The following is a 12,724-nucleotide window of genomic DNA, read 5'->3' as shown; positions in this document are numbered from 1 at the left end:
CTCGTCTTGAATATTCCTGTCTGTCGATTATATGTATATGTGTGATTTCTAGAATATATATATATACACATGTATGTTCAAACAATACATACAAATATTTTTTTATATTAAAAATATTCTACATCTAATATATTTTGTTTATTTTATATAGTATGTTAATAATGAATATATTTCTTTTTTATTTCATTAAAGATATAAATATATAATAATGCGTATATATTCATATATATATATATATATTTTATTTATTTTTTTTGTAATTTTATCTATTATTTATTAAGTAAGAAATGAACAAAATTTTTAATAATAATGATTTTTGAGTTATTTCAATTCCTTGATTTTTGTCACGTGCATCCAAACGAATTTTCATGTGCGCGAACATGGCGTGCGTAGGTGTATGTGTATTCGAAGCAATTAAAAAATTTCGAATATCTAAAATTGTTCGATACTTTATCGTTGTTGATTGAAGCAAACGCATGCACGCACGCACACACGCACACATCCAAAGATAGCGTGATACGCACACGTGAGAAAAATTTATCGCCAAATTCTGAAGATTAATTCGCATAGGAGAAAAAGGTTGCGTTATGTTTGCTTTCTCTGAGGGAAAAAAAAAAGAAAAACATATAAAGAAAGAAAGGAAAGAAAAAGTATCGGGGATGAAGGGGTGGGGGGGACGATAATTTTGCATAAATATATCTTAAGAGCTCGTTTAATCCCTTAAATCGTACGTTTAAATTGAAATCGATTAGGAGGTAAAATAAAAGAGAAAAAAGAAGTAAATAAAAAAATTGCGAAAAATAAAAAAAAAGAAAATGAGAGTATCCAAAGAAAAGAAAAGAAAAGAAAAAAAAAAAATCAAAACAAAGAGAAAGAAAGAAAGAAACAACACACGAACGTTTTTGTCTCTCATTTCAGGTGAAGATCTGGTTCCAAAATCGACGAATGAAATGGAAGAGAAGTAAGAAAGCACAACAGGAGGCACGTGCTAGCGGGAAACTAGAGGATGCCGGTAATGCGAAGAATTCCGAGAGAGATAATACCGGAAGTGACGTATCGGTAACAGCACCGTGCACACCGGAAGAACCCAGGGGAACTTTGCAAGAAACTCAAAGAAATTCGACCGAACTTCAGGAACCTCTTTATCGGCCTTACGTCGTTTAAATATCTTTTTCGATTTGGATAAAAAAAAAAGAAAAAAGAAAAAAAGAAAAAAAAACAGAAAAAAAAAAAGAAAAAGGACTCAATTGTAAAATACGTTTTTATCTAAATTTGTAATTATTCTCTCTTTTCTGTAAATTTCTTTTTATATCGTTTCTCTTTCAAAATAATATATAATTTTCAGGTACTAACGAGCGAATAAATATTATCGTTCGTAAACTAATATATATATATATATATATATATATATATATATATATATATATATATATATATATATATATATATATATATATATATATATATATATATATATATATATGTATATATTTTCATTTCTCTTTGTATTAATTGTTGTGTCACACAAAGGGAATAACAATTTGATTAATGCTTTATCTTTAAGGAGAAAAAGGAATAGAAAAAAAAGGGGAGGGAAAAAAATAGGAAACAAAAAAAAAACAAAAAGAAAAAAAAGAATAAAGAAAAGAAGAAAAAAAAAAAGAACAATTACGAGAGAAAGAGAAGAGCAATTTTTTACGACGAAGTATTAAAATAGAGAAAACGATTAAAAAAGTCTCGTGTAAATAAATATAATTCTATCGATTTATATATTATCGTCGAATAAAAAGAGAAAGAAAAGAAAAGAAAATAAAAAAAAAAAAGAAAAAAAGAAAGAGGAAGAAAAAAGTAAAAAGAAAAGGGAAAGAGGAAGAAAGGAAAAAGGGAAAAGAAAAAAAAGGAGTAGAAAATGAAGAATAAAGTAAGATAAAACAAATGGTCGATGTAAATATCATGAAAAAGTAAAAAGGCGAATGGATGAGAATAAATCCGACGTGATCTAACATTAAAATTGAATCCTTAATGGAATAATAATTAAACATTGTAAAGTGATTAACTTCTAATACTCTAAAATTAATTTTTGCGATTTTTTCGCGTGGGTAGTATTACGATAAGATACGAAATTGATATAGAAATTAAAAATCGTAATGAACGATCGTTTGAGAAAAAGAAATCGAAATGAGGACGTTAAATTCGCGAACGTAGGTATCATTATGTAAATAATACAATTGTTTTAGAGATTATTTATTGTGTGTTCGTTCGGCTTGTAAGATAGACATTATTTACGAAATTGTTAATGGAACGAAAAGTTGTCGTTGTAAGATGTGTAAAGCGAGAGAGAGAGAGAGAGAGAGAGAGAGAGAGAGAGAGAGAGAGAGAGAGAGAGAGGGAGAGAGAGGTAGATGATATGTATGTAGGGCACATATACGAAGGATTACATTTATCCGAGTATAAACTTTATTTCAATAATATCCCCGCCACTTATATTATAAAGCGAAATAAGCAAAACCAAAAAAAAAATATATATATATATATATATATATAATAAAAATAAAAATTTAATTAAAAAACGAACGGGAAACGTGTATTTATGATACATATACAGTGTGTGAGTGTAAATATTATTCGTTTATCGTATAAAATAGTGAATACGATGCAGATATCCGATGTAATATCGCGTGAAGTTCCTAAATAAAATTATGAAAATTACGAGGAAAAAAAGAAAAAAAAAAAAAAAAAAAAAGAAAAAGAAAACAACAAAATTTATCGCATCTAATTAATTAAATGCATTATATCGTTAATTAAAACATATACGTACCTATGTATCCTTTTAATTTTTTAATACACGTACGTCTGTAAATAGGCAACAACTTATACGTACATATATTTTAATAAGAAATGTTGCATACCCGCAGGCGTACGATAGCCAACACGTTAACATTTTTTCCCGATTATTATTCTTTTCTTTCCTTGTCACTTTATGTTGGAAATGTTTTCTTTTCAAAAGCAATGATGGAATTCATAAATAAAATTATGAAAATTACAAGGTAAGAAGATAACTTTACCATCATCGAATTTAAATATATTCTCTTTTGTTTTATCGTAAATCCCGAAAAAATTATGCAACAATTTCTACGTATATGTATTTAATACGGCGTTGCATATCTACAGGCGTACGATAAACAACATAAATGATTCTCATATTATTTTAATCATCTTTAATGATCATTTTATCTTAGATATTTTATTTCGAGCTATGATTGATTGATATATGGTTTGCAAATAGAAATAATTTAACCCTTTCAATGGAAGCAAATTCTTTTCAGAAGCAGAGATTTCGTGGAAGCTGATACGGAATGGCTGAAAAGGTACTTGAAAGAGAAAGACAGAGCGAGAAAGAGAGAGAGAGAGAGAGACAGATAAACGGTGAGATAGATGGATAGATAGAGATAAAGAGAGAGAGAGAGAGAAAGTGAGAGAGAAAGAAAGAGAGGGAGAGAGAAAGAGACAGAGAGAGGCGAGCATGAGTCTCGCGAGACCGCCCCCTCTATCAGAATTTATGACATGCTAATTCCCAGTTACGAATTCCGCGACATTCCGCGGATGGCTGGATGACGCGTTCACCGAGCGGTAAAAGCCGCTCATTCGGAAAACGTCAACGAACGAACGAAGGAACGATGGATGGAAGGGAGTAAGGAAGGAAGGAATGGAAAAGAAGAGAAAAGTCATATTTGACGAACGCGTAGCTCGATGTCATAGTCATACCTTCGTGTTCCACGATTCACCTCAATAAAGATATAAATAAATATATAGATATTTAGATAGACAGATAGATAGATAGATAGATAGATAGATAGATTGATTGATCGATTGATTGATATATTGTTTATTTATCGTAATGAACAAATGGTAGAAAAAAGTTTCTCTCTTTTTTTCTTTTTTCTCTTTTCTCTCTTTCCTTTTCTATTTTTTTTTTTAGAGATTAAAAAATACAATGAAAGAAATACAAGTTTTTGGAATGATTCGAGCAACGATAAGATTTGATAAAAATACAAAGAGAAAGATTTGGTCGTTTTATGTTAATATGGAAGATCGTTATGGATAAAACTGCTCACGTCGTTCGACGTGAAAGAAGCTTTACGGCCATTTTCTTTTTCCACCACGTAAACGTGGGATATGGCCGAGTGCCAGGACTCGTTCTGGAAATCGTCCTCTACCTACTGCCAGACACAATCCTGAATTTTTCCTTGGAAATAATCACGCCGGGAGTAAAACGCTCCAACTGCTCTCGCCACGGATTTCACAATGATTCGATTCACTAAATTCTTTTTCTCTTTCTCTCTCTCCCTCTCCCTTTCCTTCCCATCCTCTCGTACCTTTTTTCTCGCTTTTTACGACGACTCGTTATTCGATTCAGAAAAATGACCGTTTGCATTTCGTAAGTGCATTCGATCTTTATTTTCTCAACGGAGAGATTTTAAAAGTATTTTACGTACGTCCGAAATACGCGATTGAAATTCTTTGAAATATAATTCAATGATCACTTTAAAAATCTTTTTGGTCCTTCTGTCGGACAAGGGAAAAGATTGGATGAAAACAAGACGGGGAAAAGAAAGGAAAAAATTGAAAAAAATTGAAAGAATAAAAAGGGAGATAAAAAATAATTTTCGATGATAGAAACAACAAAGAAGAACGAGGAAAGAACGTTGACCTCGCAAATCTAAGACAAGAAGTTAGAAGAAGAAGTAGAAGAACAAAAAGAAAAAGAGAATGAAAGAATGAATGAAAGAAAGAAAGAAAGAAAGAAAGAAAGAAAGAAAGAAAGAAAGAAAAAAGGGAAGAGTAAGAAGAGAAAGAGAAATAGAGTGAGAAGCTAACGTAGACGAAGCACGGAGGTGGAACACTCATGTTTATATGCATTGTATTGCTAAAACCCTTTTAACCGAATTACATTTAGCGATTCCAGTGCCGCTTCCGTGTCTGCGTTATACCCCCTTAGCTCTATCTCTCTTTTTCTCTCCGTCTAACGCGATCGTTTCCGCCCTCTCCCCCGCCTTGCCTCCCTATCTTTACCCCTCCTTCCTCAGCTTTTCCACTCCTTCTCGCTTACCAGGCAAGGCAAGCAAGCAAGCAAGCAGGCAGGCAGGCAGGCAAGCAAGGAATGAAGGAAGAAAGGAAACACAGGGTTGCTTCAATCGTTTCAGTGTGAGAGTCAGTCGTTGAAGATCTCATGAGATTGGTATTGGTGTTGGTGGTGATGGTGGAGGTGGAGATGGAGGTAGAGATGGTAGTTAGAGGAGGAGAAGGTAGGGAAAAGGATAGTAGAGGAGAGGACTGCTAGAAAAGCGATGGGGACTGGGGATTCCGGAGACGTGGAACGGCATCTCTGAATTCCTGATTCTCTTGGTAAACAAGTGCTTGGGTGATTCACTGCTTGTTCACTCCTATCGGCCGTCGTTTGTTTCTAGACGCCATTGCGTTCTACGATTCTACCTCGTTTTACGGTCTAATGGATTTTCGGGGCTAACGGAGCATCTCACGCAGCCTGGAACTTTCTCTTCCCCTTTCTCTCTCTCCTCCTATTCCCCCATTTTACCATCTATCTATCTATCTATCTATCTATCTATACATATATGTATATATATATATATATATATATATATATATATATATATATATATATATAAAATTGTCCTTCTTGCTCGATACAAGGTGCCCATTATTCCGCAAAATTTCACAATACAACTTACGATAACTTTTGGGATACCTTCTATTGGAATAAATCTTTATACCCTATATATATATATATATATATACACGTATATTATATATACGTGGGTGTGCATATATAGGATTGGCCTCATTTTTTATATCGATCATTTCCAAGAAATTTGTTTCTATTACTTGGCGAAGAGTATGAAATGAAAAAAAATTAAGAACGAAAGAATCGGGCGGGGGGAGGGGAAGAAAGGGGGAAACGAAAGAAGAAAGAAAAAAGAAGAGTATTTCATCGTCCGATAACCAAAAAGGTGATGGAACATTGTTACGGCCCTGACTTGGCTCGCGCACATTTCGCGGCAGAGTTCGTCATTAGCGCTAACAAGATTAGCCTGAGGCTGGTAGGGGAGGGTGTTTGGCACCCTCCTTCTATCTTTCTCCTTCTCGTCAAAGTAAGTAACTACGTGCACGTGAGTTTTCTCTTTCTCTCTCTCTCTCTCTCTCTCTCTCTCTCTCTCTTTCTCATACACACACACACACACACACACACACATACACATGTACGTATACGTACACACACACTACATATATATAGTATAGTATAGTATAGTAGAGCTAGCACGGCCATAGCCTGGTCCTCCTTAGAACACAAGTGGGGATAATAAGATCTACGACAATCAACTCCAACGACAAGGCTAGGGGGAGGGGGATCAAGGACGAGAGAGAGAGAGAGAGAGAGAGAGAAAGAGAGAGAGAACAGGCCAAGGAGCTTTCCAACGAGCTTCTCGACGAGCTTTCAGGCGACGTTCGTCACGTTACGTCCACCTCTTAGTGTCTCCTCCTCTTTCTATCCTTCGACCACGTTTCCTAGTTTTCTTCAACAGAGAGAGAGAGAGAGAGAGAGAGAGAACTTTCCTTTCTATTTACTAATTCTCCAGCTACTTCACTAACGTTTCTCGAACGATCGATGATCCCGCACATCCTTTAGCAGACACATTTAATTCAAGTGATCGTATGATAGAATAGGTTATCGCAAAGCAAATACCATCCCGAAAACTTGATTCATATTATCGAACTTGGTATCATTCCTTATATCAAAAGAAATAAATTTTTCTCTTACCATTAAATAATTTTCCACGTTATATATCTTAAATAGTTAATGGAACTGATATTTATGTGTAGTTCATTGTCTAATGGATAAGTCGTCGATTGAAAAGACAAATTGGAATGGGTGGTACTCCGAGCGTATAACAATAAAAGAGAAAGAAAGATAGATATAGAGAGGGAGAAAGAGAGAGAAAGAGAGACAGGCAATGGGTTGATTTCGTTCCGAGCATCTTCGACTATCACGTTTCTTCTTGAGCGTCGTGATACACCGATAAGCACGGTAACTAGCGAACGTAGGTGGATCGTGTTGGTCGGCTTGATTGTGTGTATAAGCGCGAAGAAGGGAAAAGGAGATGGCGAAGAAGAAGATTGGAGTAAGAGGAGGAGGTGAAGGAGAAGGAGAAGGAAGGAAGGGAGGTGCCACAGAAGGAGAGGGCAACATCCATAGATGGGCCAAGAGAAGTGAGAGGCTCGAGGGTGAAGTGGGAGGGGGAGGGGTGAGAGGTAGGAAGTGGGGTGAGCGAGAGGGACGAAGAGGAGAAGGGGGTGTACGATTGCAGGGAGGCTGGAAGGAGCTAACCGCATCGTAATCAACGTAAAATGGCGTCGGGAACAGAGAACGGAGAACGGTGGAGCCTCCTGAGGTCGTGCCGCCATTGTTGATCACCCTCACCCTCGGATAATACGTGCTACGTACTATTCTCTCTCAGGGATGCATCAGTTCAAACGTAAAAAGAGAATCTCTCTCTTTCCCTCTCTCTCTCTCTCTCTCTCTCTCTCCCTCTCTCTCTCTCTCTTTCTGTCTCTTTCTGTCTCTTTCTTTCTCTTTCTTTTTCGATTTACATTTTTATATTTATTAAATGAAAAAAAAAAAAAAAAAAAAAAAAAAAAGAAAAAGAAAAAAAAATCAATTTCGAATTTTGTCCTCGTCTCGATCGATAATGCAGATTTCTTTCTTTTTTCCTTTTATTTTTTTCTCTCTCTTTCTTTCTTTCTTTCCTCCTTTTTTTTCTTCTCTTCTCTTTTTTGGACTAAATTAAAAAAATATCCTAATAAAATTACGATCTCTCGTCATTCATACGAACGGTCGTTAATCTTTAAAATTACATACACTCGCGTGCATTTACCCTTTTTAGAATTCAATTCGTACTTTGGCAAGATTCTCCTCTGCGATATATAATATCTATCCATTTCTTTTCTTTCTTTTCTTTCTTTTATCTTTCTCTTTCGATAAAAAGAGATAAAATTAAATTGGCACACTCGGACTCTCGTCAGCAGCGTCGTTAGTACGTTAAAACGCACGATTAATTAATTATTTCGAGAAGAGACATGTACATACGTGAAATACATATATAAATACATATACACAGACGCAACCTGGGCTAAATTCGAGTCGTCTGAGTAAAGCTGAATTCGACCCTGTACGATACTCTTACTCTCTCTCTCTCTCTCTCTCTCTCTCTCTCTCTCGAGAAGTCGTAATAAATTACGCACAAGTGGAGCTCAGAGCGGAGATTACTGGCCCGGTTTCTCCCACTAGCATTTGCCAACCCCTATTTCGCCACCAACCACTCCCCTTTTCACCGCCGCCGCCGCCACCATCGCCACCCCATCTCTCCCAAGCTTCCCCCTTCCACCCCTATACCCTCGTGCCCTGTCCGTTATCTGAACGCTATGGATGTTCCACTTACGTTCACCTTTCCTCTTCTTCCCTTTTATTTTTCTCAGATACTCTCGACGTTAAAGTCCTATGTTAAATCAAATCTTTCTCATGTTCTTAAGCTGTAAAATGTACAAAATATTATCGCTTCGTATTGATCAATCATATCATATTCTATATCACGAATTAATCCTTACTTCGTGGTTTTTTTTATCTCTAAAACTAACGTATTATCATCGAACCACTCGTTAGATTCTTACTATTAACTATTCTTCTTTTTCTGCTTTTTACTTTTTCTCTCTCTCTCTCTCTCTCTCTCTCTCTCTCTCTCTTCTCGTAATTTCAAATCCAATACGTACTAGTCTAGAACAAAGTTAGGAACAAAGTCGGATTGGCTAGAAACTCGATAGGATCGCATAAAAATTCAGGAAAGTACCTTCCAAACGGTTCATTTCACTCAGAGCCGTCGATCGTGTTCGATTCAGCCTCGAGGGCAACATACATTATTGTAAGCTGACTACCTACCATCTTTTCCGATAATGCAATTTAATCCGGCGTATGATATAAGTATACTTTCGTATTTACTAAGATCGCTGTTCTCTCGATTCGAATTCTTTTTGTTGTTTCTTTCCCTCCCCCCTCCCCCGCCATTCATTTCTAGCCGCCCACCCCACCTCATCCCTTATTCCTTTTAACAAATTATAATTTTAACCAATTTAATTAAATTATCATTAGAATCAGAAAAGAAAAAGAGAATGTACGAACAAAATTACGAAATAACTATTATCGTTTTATAATTGTACGAAATAATTTTTGATAATATCCTCTATTATCGATCGAATATATCGATAAGAACAATCGCAATCGTCGATAAAACTGCGATAATCGAGAACGGTCGGTAATGTTAAAATCGACGAGTTTCTGGTTATAAGTTCACGCTGGCGCCACCATCGTTTTCCAATTGGGTAATGTGCCTGCATTATCGACGTACTACGAACTACACAATGTCGTTATAAAGCTTGGATTCAATGAAACGTCAAAACAGCTACGACCTTTTTTGAGAATTAACAAGTTACGTGACGTGAAAGAAATTCAAACGATGCTAACTTTATGACGTTTCCTTGCATGACGTTTTAATTATGTGATATCGTGTCAAATATGAAAAATATAGTAGGCAAAGTAGTTGTTCTGGGTTCACAAGGTAAGTTGCATATAGTAATATAAATCCTTTCAATGTTTTTGTTACCAATTTATATCATTTAATAATAATCTAATAGCGTCAATGTGCGCTTATGCTCACGGATAAATACAATTATCACGTTATCACGTATTTATATTTAATATTTCCCAATATATATTCCCATAAATCTCGATTGATTTTTAATAAAATCATTCTTTCGTATTATCTCGATCATCTTTTTATAGGTTAAGTTTCAAGGTATTCCATATAACGTGGCATTGTGTCTTTTAAAATCCTATATATGAATAAAGTTTAATGCATCTTTGATCTCTCTTAATTCATACATAGTTCAACATTGAAAACATAATGAGGAAAAACAAAATGTATATTTTCAGGTGTCGGAAAGACGAGTATTATAGTTAGATATGTTGAGAATGTCGTCAATCGTCCTATCAATCCAACTATAGGAGCTAGCTTTTTTACCTGTAAATTAAATATAGCTGATACCGAAGTTAAATTACAGGTAAGATAATTTATATATATATATATATAATGTATTTATGTATGCACGTATGTATAAAATTACATGATGAATTTATTATTTTGTAAAATCGTTTATCACTATATCTATGAGTTCGACCTAATGATCTTTTGACCCTAACGCACGAGAACGTTCGTCGTATTTAATCATTGAAAAACATTTGATAAAAGTTCGTTAGAAAATATATCCGATATCATTTTATTTGATCGATAAATCATATTATATTATTTGTTATATAATTACATTATATATTATATATTATATATTAATGATATTATATATAATATCATTATATCTGTCGATAAATTATATTATATTATTTCGTAATATAATTATATAAATTTATTTATAGGTATGGGATACAGCGGGTGAGGAAAGATTTAAGTCAATGGCGCCAATGTATTATCGTAATGCGAACGCCGCCATGTTGGTATTCGATGTTACCCGATATAATAGTTTCGCAGCTATTAAAAATTGGGTTACGGAATTGAAGAGAAACGTCGAGGAACAAATGGTATTAACGGTTATCGGTAATAAATCAGATCTATTTAACGATCGAGAGGTAGACACCGAAGAAGGTAGATGTTATGCGAATAAAATCGGTGCGACTTATCATGAAACTTCTGTAATACATAACGACGGAATAGAAAAGGTTTTTTTGGCAATAGCCAATGGATTAATAAGTTTATCTTCTGGTAACACGGAAATAACGTCCGCTTTAAGGATCACCGATTCGAACAATTTTGGATTGAATAATTCTGGTATATTATTGACACCTTCCGAAGAAATTGCACAGAATCCAAACATCGCACTTGGAATAAACGAAAAGATTCGTACTTGTTGTTGATCCATCCTCTCCCCTCTTTCTAACTGCATTATCAACGGGTGTTCATTTCTCTCTCTCTCTCTCTCTCTCTCTTTTTTTTTCTTGCCTTTTACTTTATACTCTTTTTCTTCTCCTTTTTTACTTTTTAATTCGTCTTTTAAGAAGTACACCTTGTTGTCAATGCAACAATGTCTTAAAGATTTAAAAAAAACAACGCGCGCGCGCGTGCGTGTGCCTGTGTGTATGTGTGTATGTGTGTGCGTGCGTGCGTGCGTGCGTGTGTGTGTATGCGGATCGTCGCCGTCTTCCACGAGATAACAATAACATATCTTTAATCTTTAATTATTGTATATAAAAAATTCATATCATTATAAGAGTCGACGACTAAACTTGTAACGATTGATTAGTTTTAATCAATATATTATGATTGTAGATTGTACGATTAAACATTAATGTTTGATCGTACGCGTTTGATAATCTAATAATTATCTTCGATTAAATAGATTCACAGCCGCTAATATTACATCCGTATAACCAAAATGAAAAGAAAACAAAGAAAAAGAAAGGGAAAAAACGAAAAAAATGAAAGAAAGAAAAATAACGATTCCAACACGATTGTCGATTGTTGTTCATTATGATGAAACGAAAAACACGTATTTTAAAGTGTATAATAATGCCAAACATATAAATCATTATGAACACGTTGGAAATACGTTATCAATTGTTCTTAACTCTAGACTGACATAATTTTTTTTTCTTCTTCTTTTTTCTTTTTTCCTTTTTTTCAATATTTCTACAACATATCGTACAAAACCAATGGCCTCGATAGTAGATATATCAATAATAATTATTTATTAGTATGAAACAACAGTATTCCAATAACATCGATCTAATTTATTTCCTATCGTAATATTATATTGATATTAACAAAACAATTTAATATGAACACATCGTGCTTTCTTTTCTTCGTTTTCTATGGTTCTTTTTCTCCTCTTTTATTTTTCTTCTTCTTTTTTTCTTTTCCTTGTCGAAAAAAAAAGAACTAAATATGTTCTATAAAAAACTTTTCTATAAAATTTATATACATATATATATATATATGTATATATATGTATACATACTTGAATGTATGTATTATACTGCCTTTACAAAGTACACGCTATAGGATTTAAAAAGTTTTCATTAATTTCATTGTGTCTTCTTTTTTTCCAACTTTTCTCTCAAATTTTTTTTTACAATAGGCGATTAGATCATAAATACAATTTTGTACTTAACCAAAAAAAGAGAATATATATTTATTATAAAAATATGATATCTATAATTATTTTCAATTTATCCCATTGATGTTGGTGTTAATTTTAGAAAGAGAGAAAGAGAGAGAGAGAGAGAGAGAGGATGATCACACAATGAGTCATTCTCACTCCACAGGCCGAGTTTCACGGACCGTAACGACGTCCCAGCTTTGTCTACCTACATTTAGTAACTTCATCTCATTTTCAATTATGTAAGCCTTCGTTTGCTATGCATCTAGGCCTATTAGGACTTGACTTCGTCGAAAAACAAGTTAGACTAGGTAGAAAATCTAATGCTCAGGGTCATCCTCTCGCGTGCTTCAGAGTTCAAGGAACTATGATCGTCTCGACATCAATCGACGTCAATAAAAAAAAAAAAAGAAGAAGAAGAAGAAAACAA

General features: G+C 34.2%; 2 protein-coding genes across 3 annotated transcripts in view; both read left to right on the top strand.

The window, feature by feature from the left end:
- Nucleotides 1-1,214, top strand: part of LOC124423533 (motor neuron and pancreas homeobox protein 1) — a 21,308-nt gene extending 20,094 nt beyond the window's left edge. For both annotated transcript variants that reach the window (XM_046961342.1, XM_046961351.1), the window contains one exon: nucleotides 919-1,214. In XM_046961342.1, coding sequence (XP_046817298.1) covers nucleotides 919-1,164 — 246 coding nt within the window. In that variant the 3' untranslated portion in view covers nucleotides 1,165-1,214. The remainder of the gene's footprint in view (nucleotides 1-918) is intronic.
- Nucleotides 1,215-9,478: 8,264 nt separating this feature from the next.
- Nucleotides 9,479-11,550, top strand: LOC124427768 (ras-related protein RabJ). Its single transcript, XM_046971100.1, has 3 exons — nucleotides 9,479-9,686; nucleotides 10,061-10,188; nucleotides 10,559-11,550. The coding sequence occupies exons 1-3, from the start codon at nucleotides 9,644-9,646 to the stop codon at nucleotides 11,051-11,053; spliced, it is 666 nt and encodes a 221-aa protein (XP_046827056.1). The 5' UTR covers nucleotides 9,479-9,643; the 3' UTR covers nucleotides 11,054-11,550.
- Nucleotides 11,551-12,724: the final 1,174 nt, after the last annotated feature.

This window comes from Vespa crabro, chromosome 1, assembly GCF_910589235.1.
Source record: "Vespa crabro chromosome 1, iyVesCrab1.2, whole genome shotgun sequence".
In the NCBI taxonomy this organism is placed as follows: domain Eukaryota; kingdom Metazoa; phylum Arthropoda; class Insecta; order Hymenoptera; family Vespidae; genus Vespa; species Vespa crabro.
Note: the sequence above shows the minus strand (reverse complement) of the source record. Positions and strands in the feature narration are given on the sequence as shown.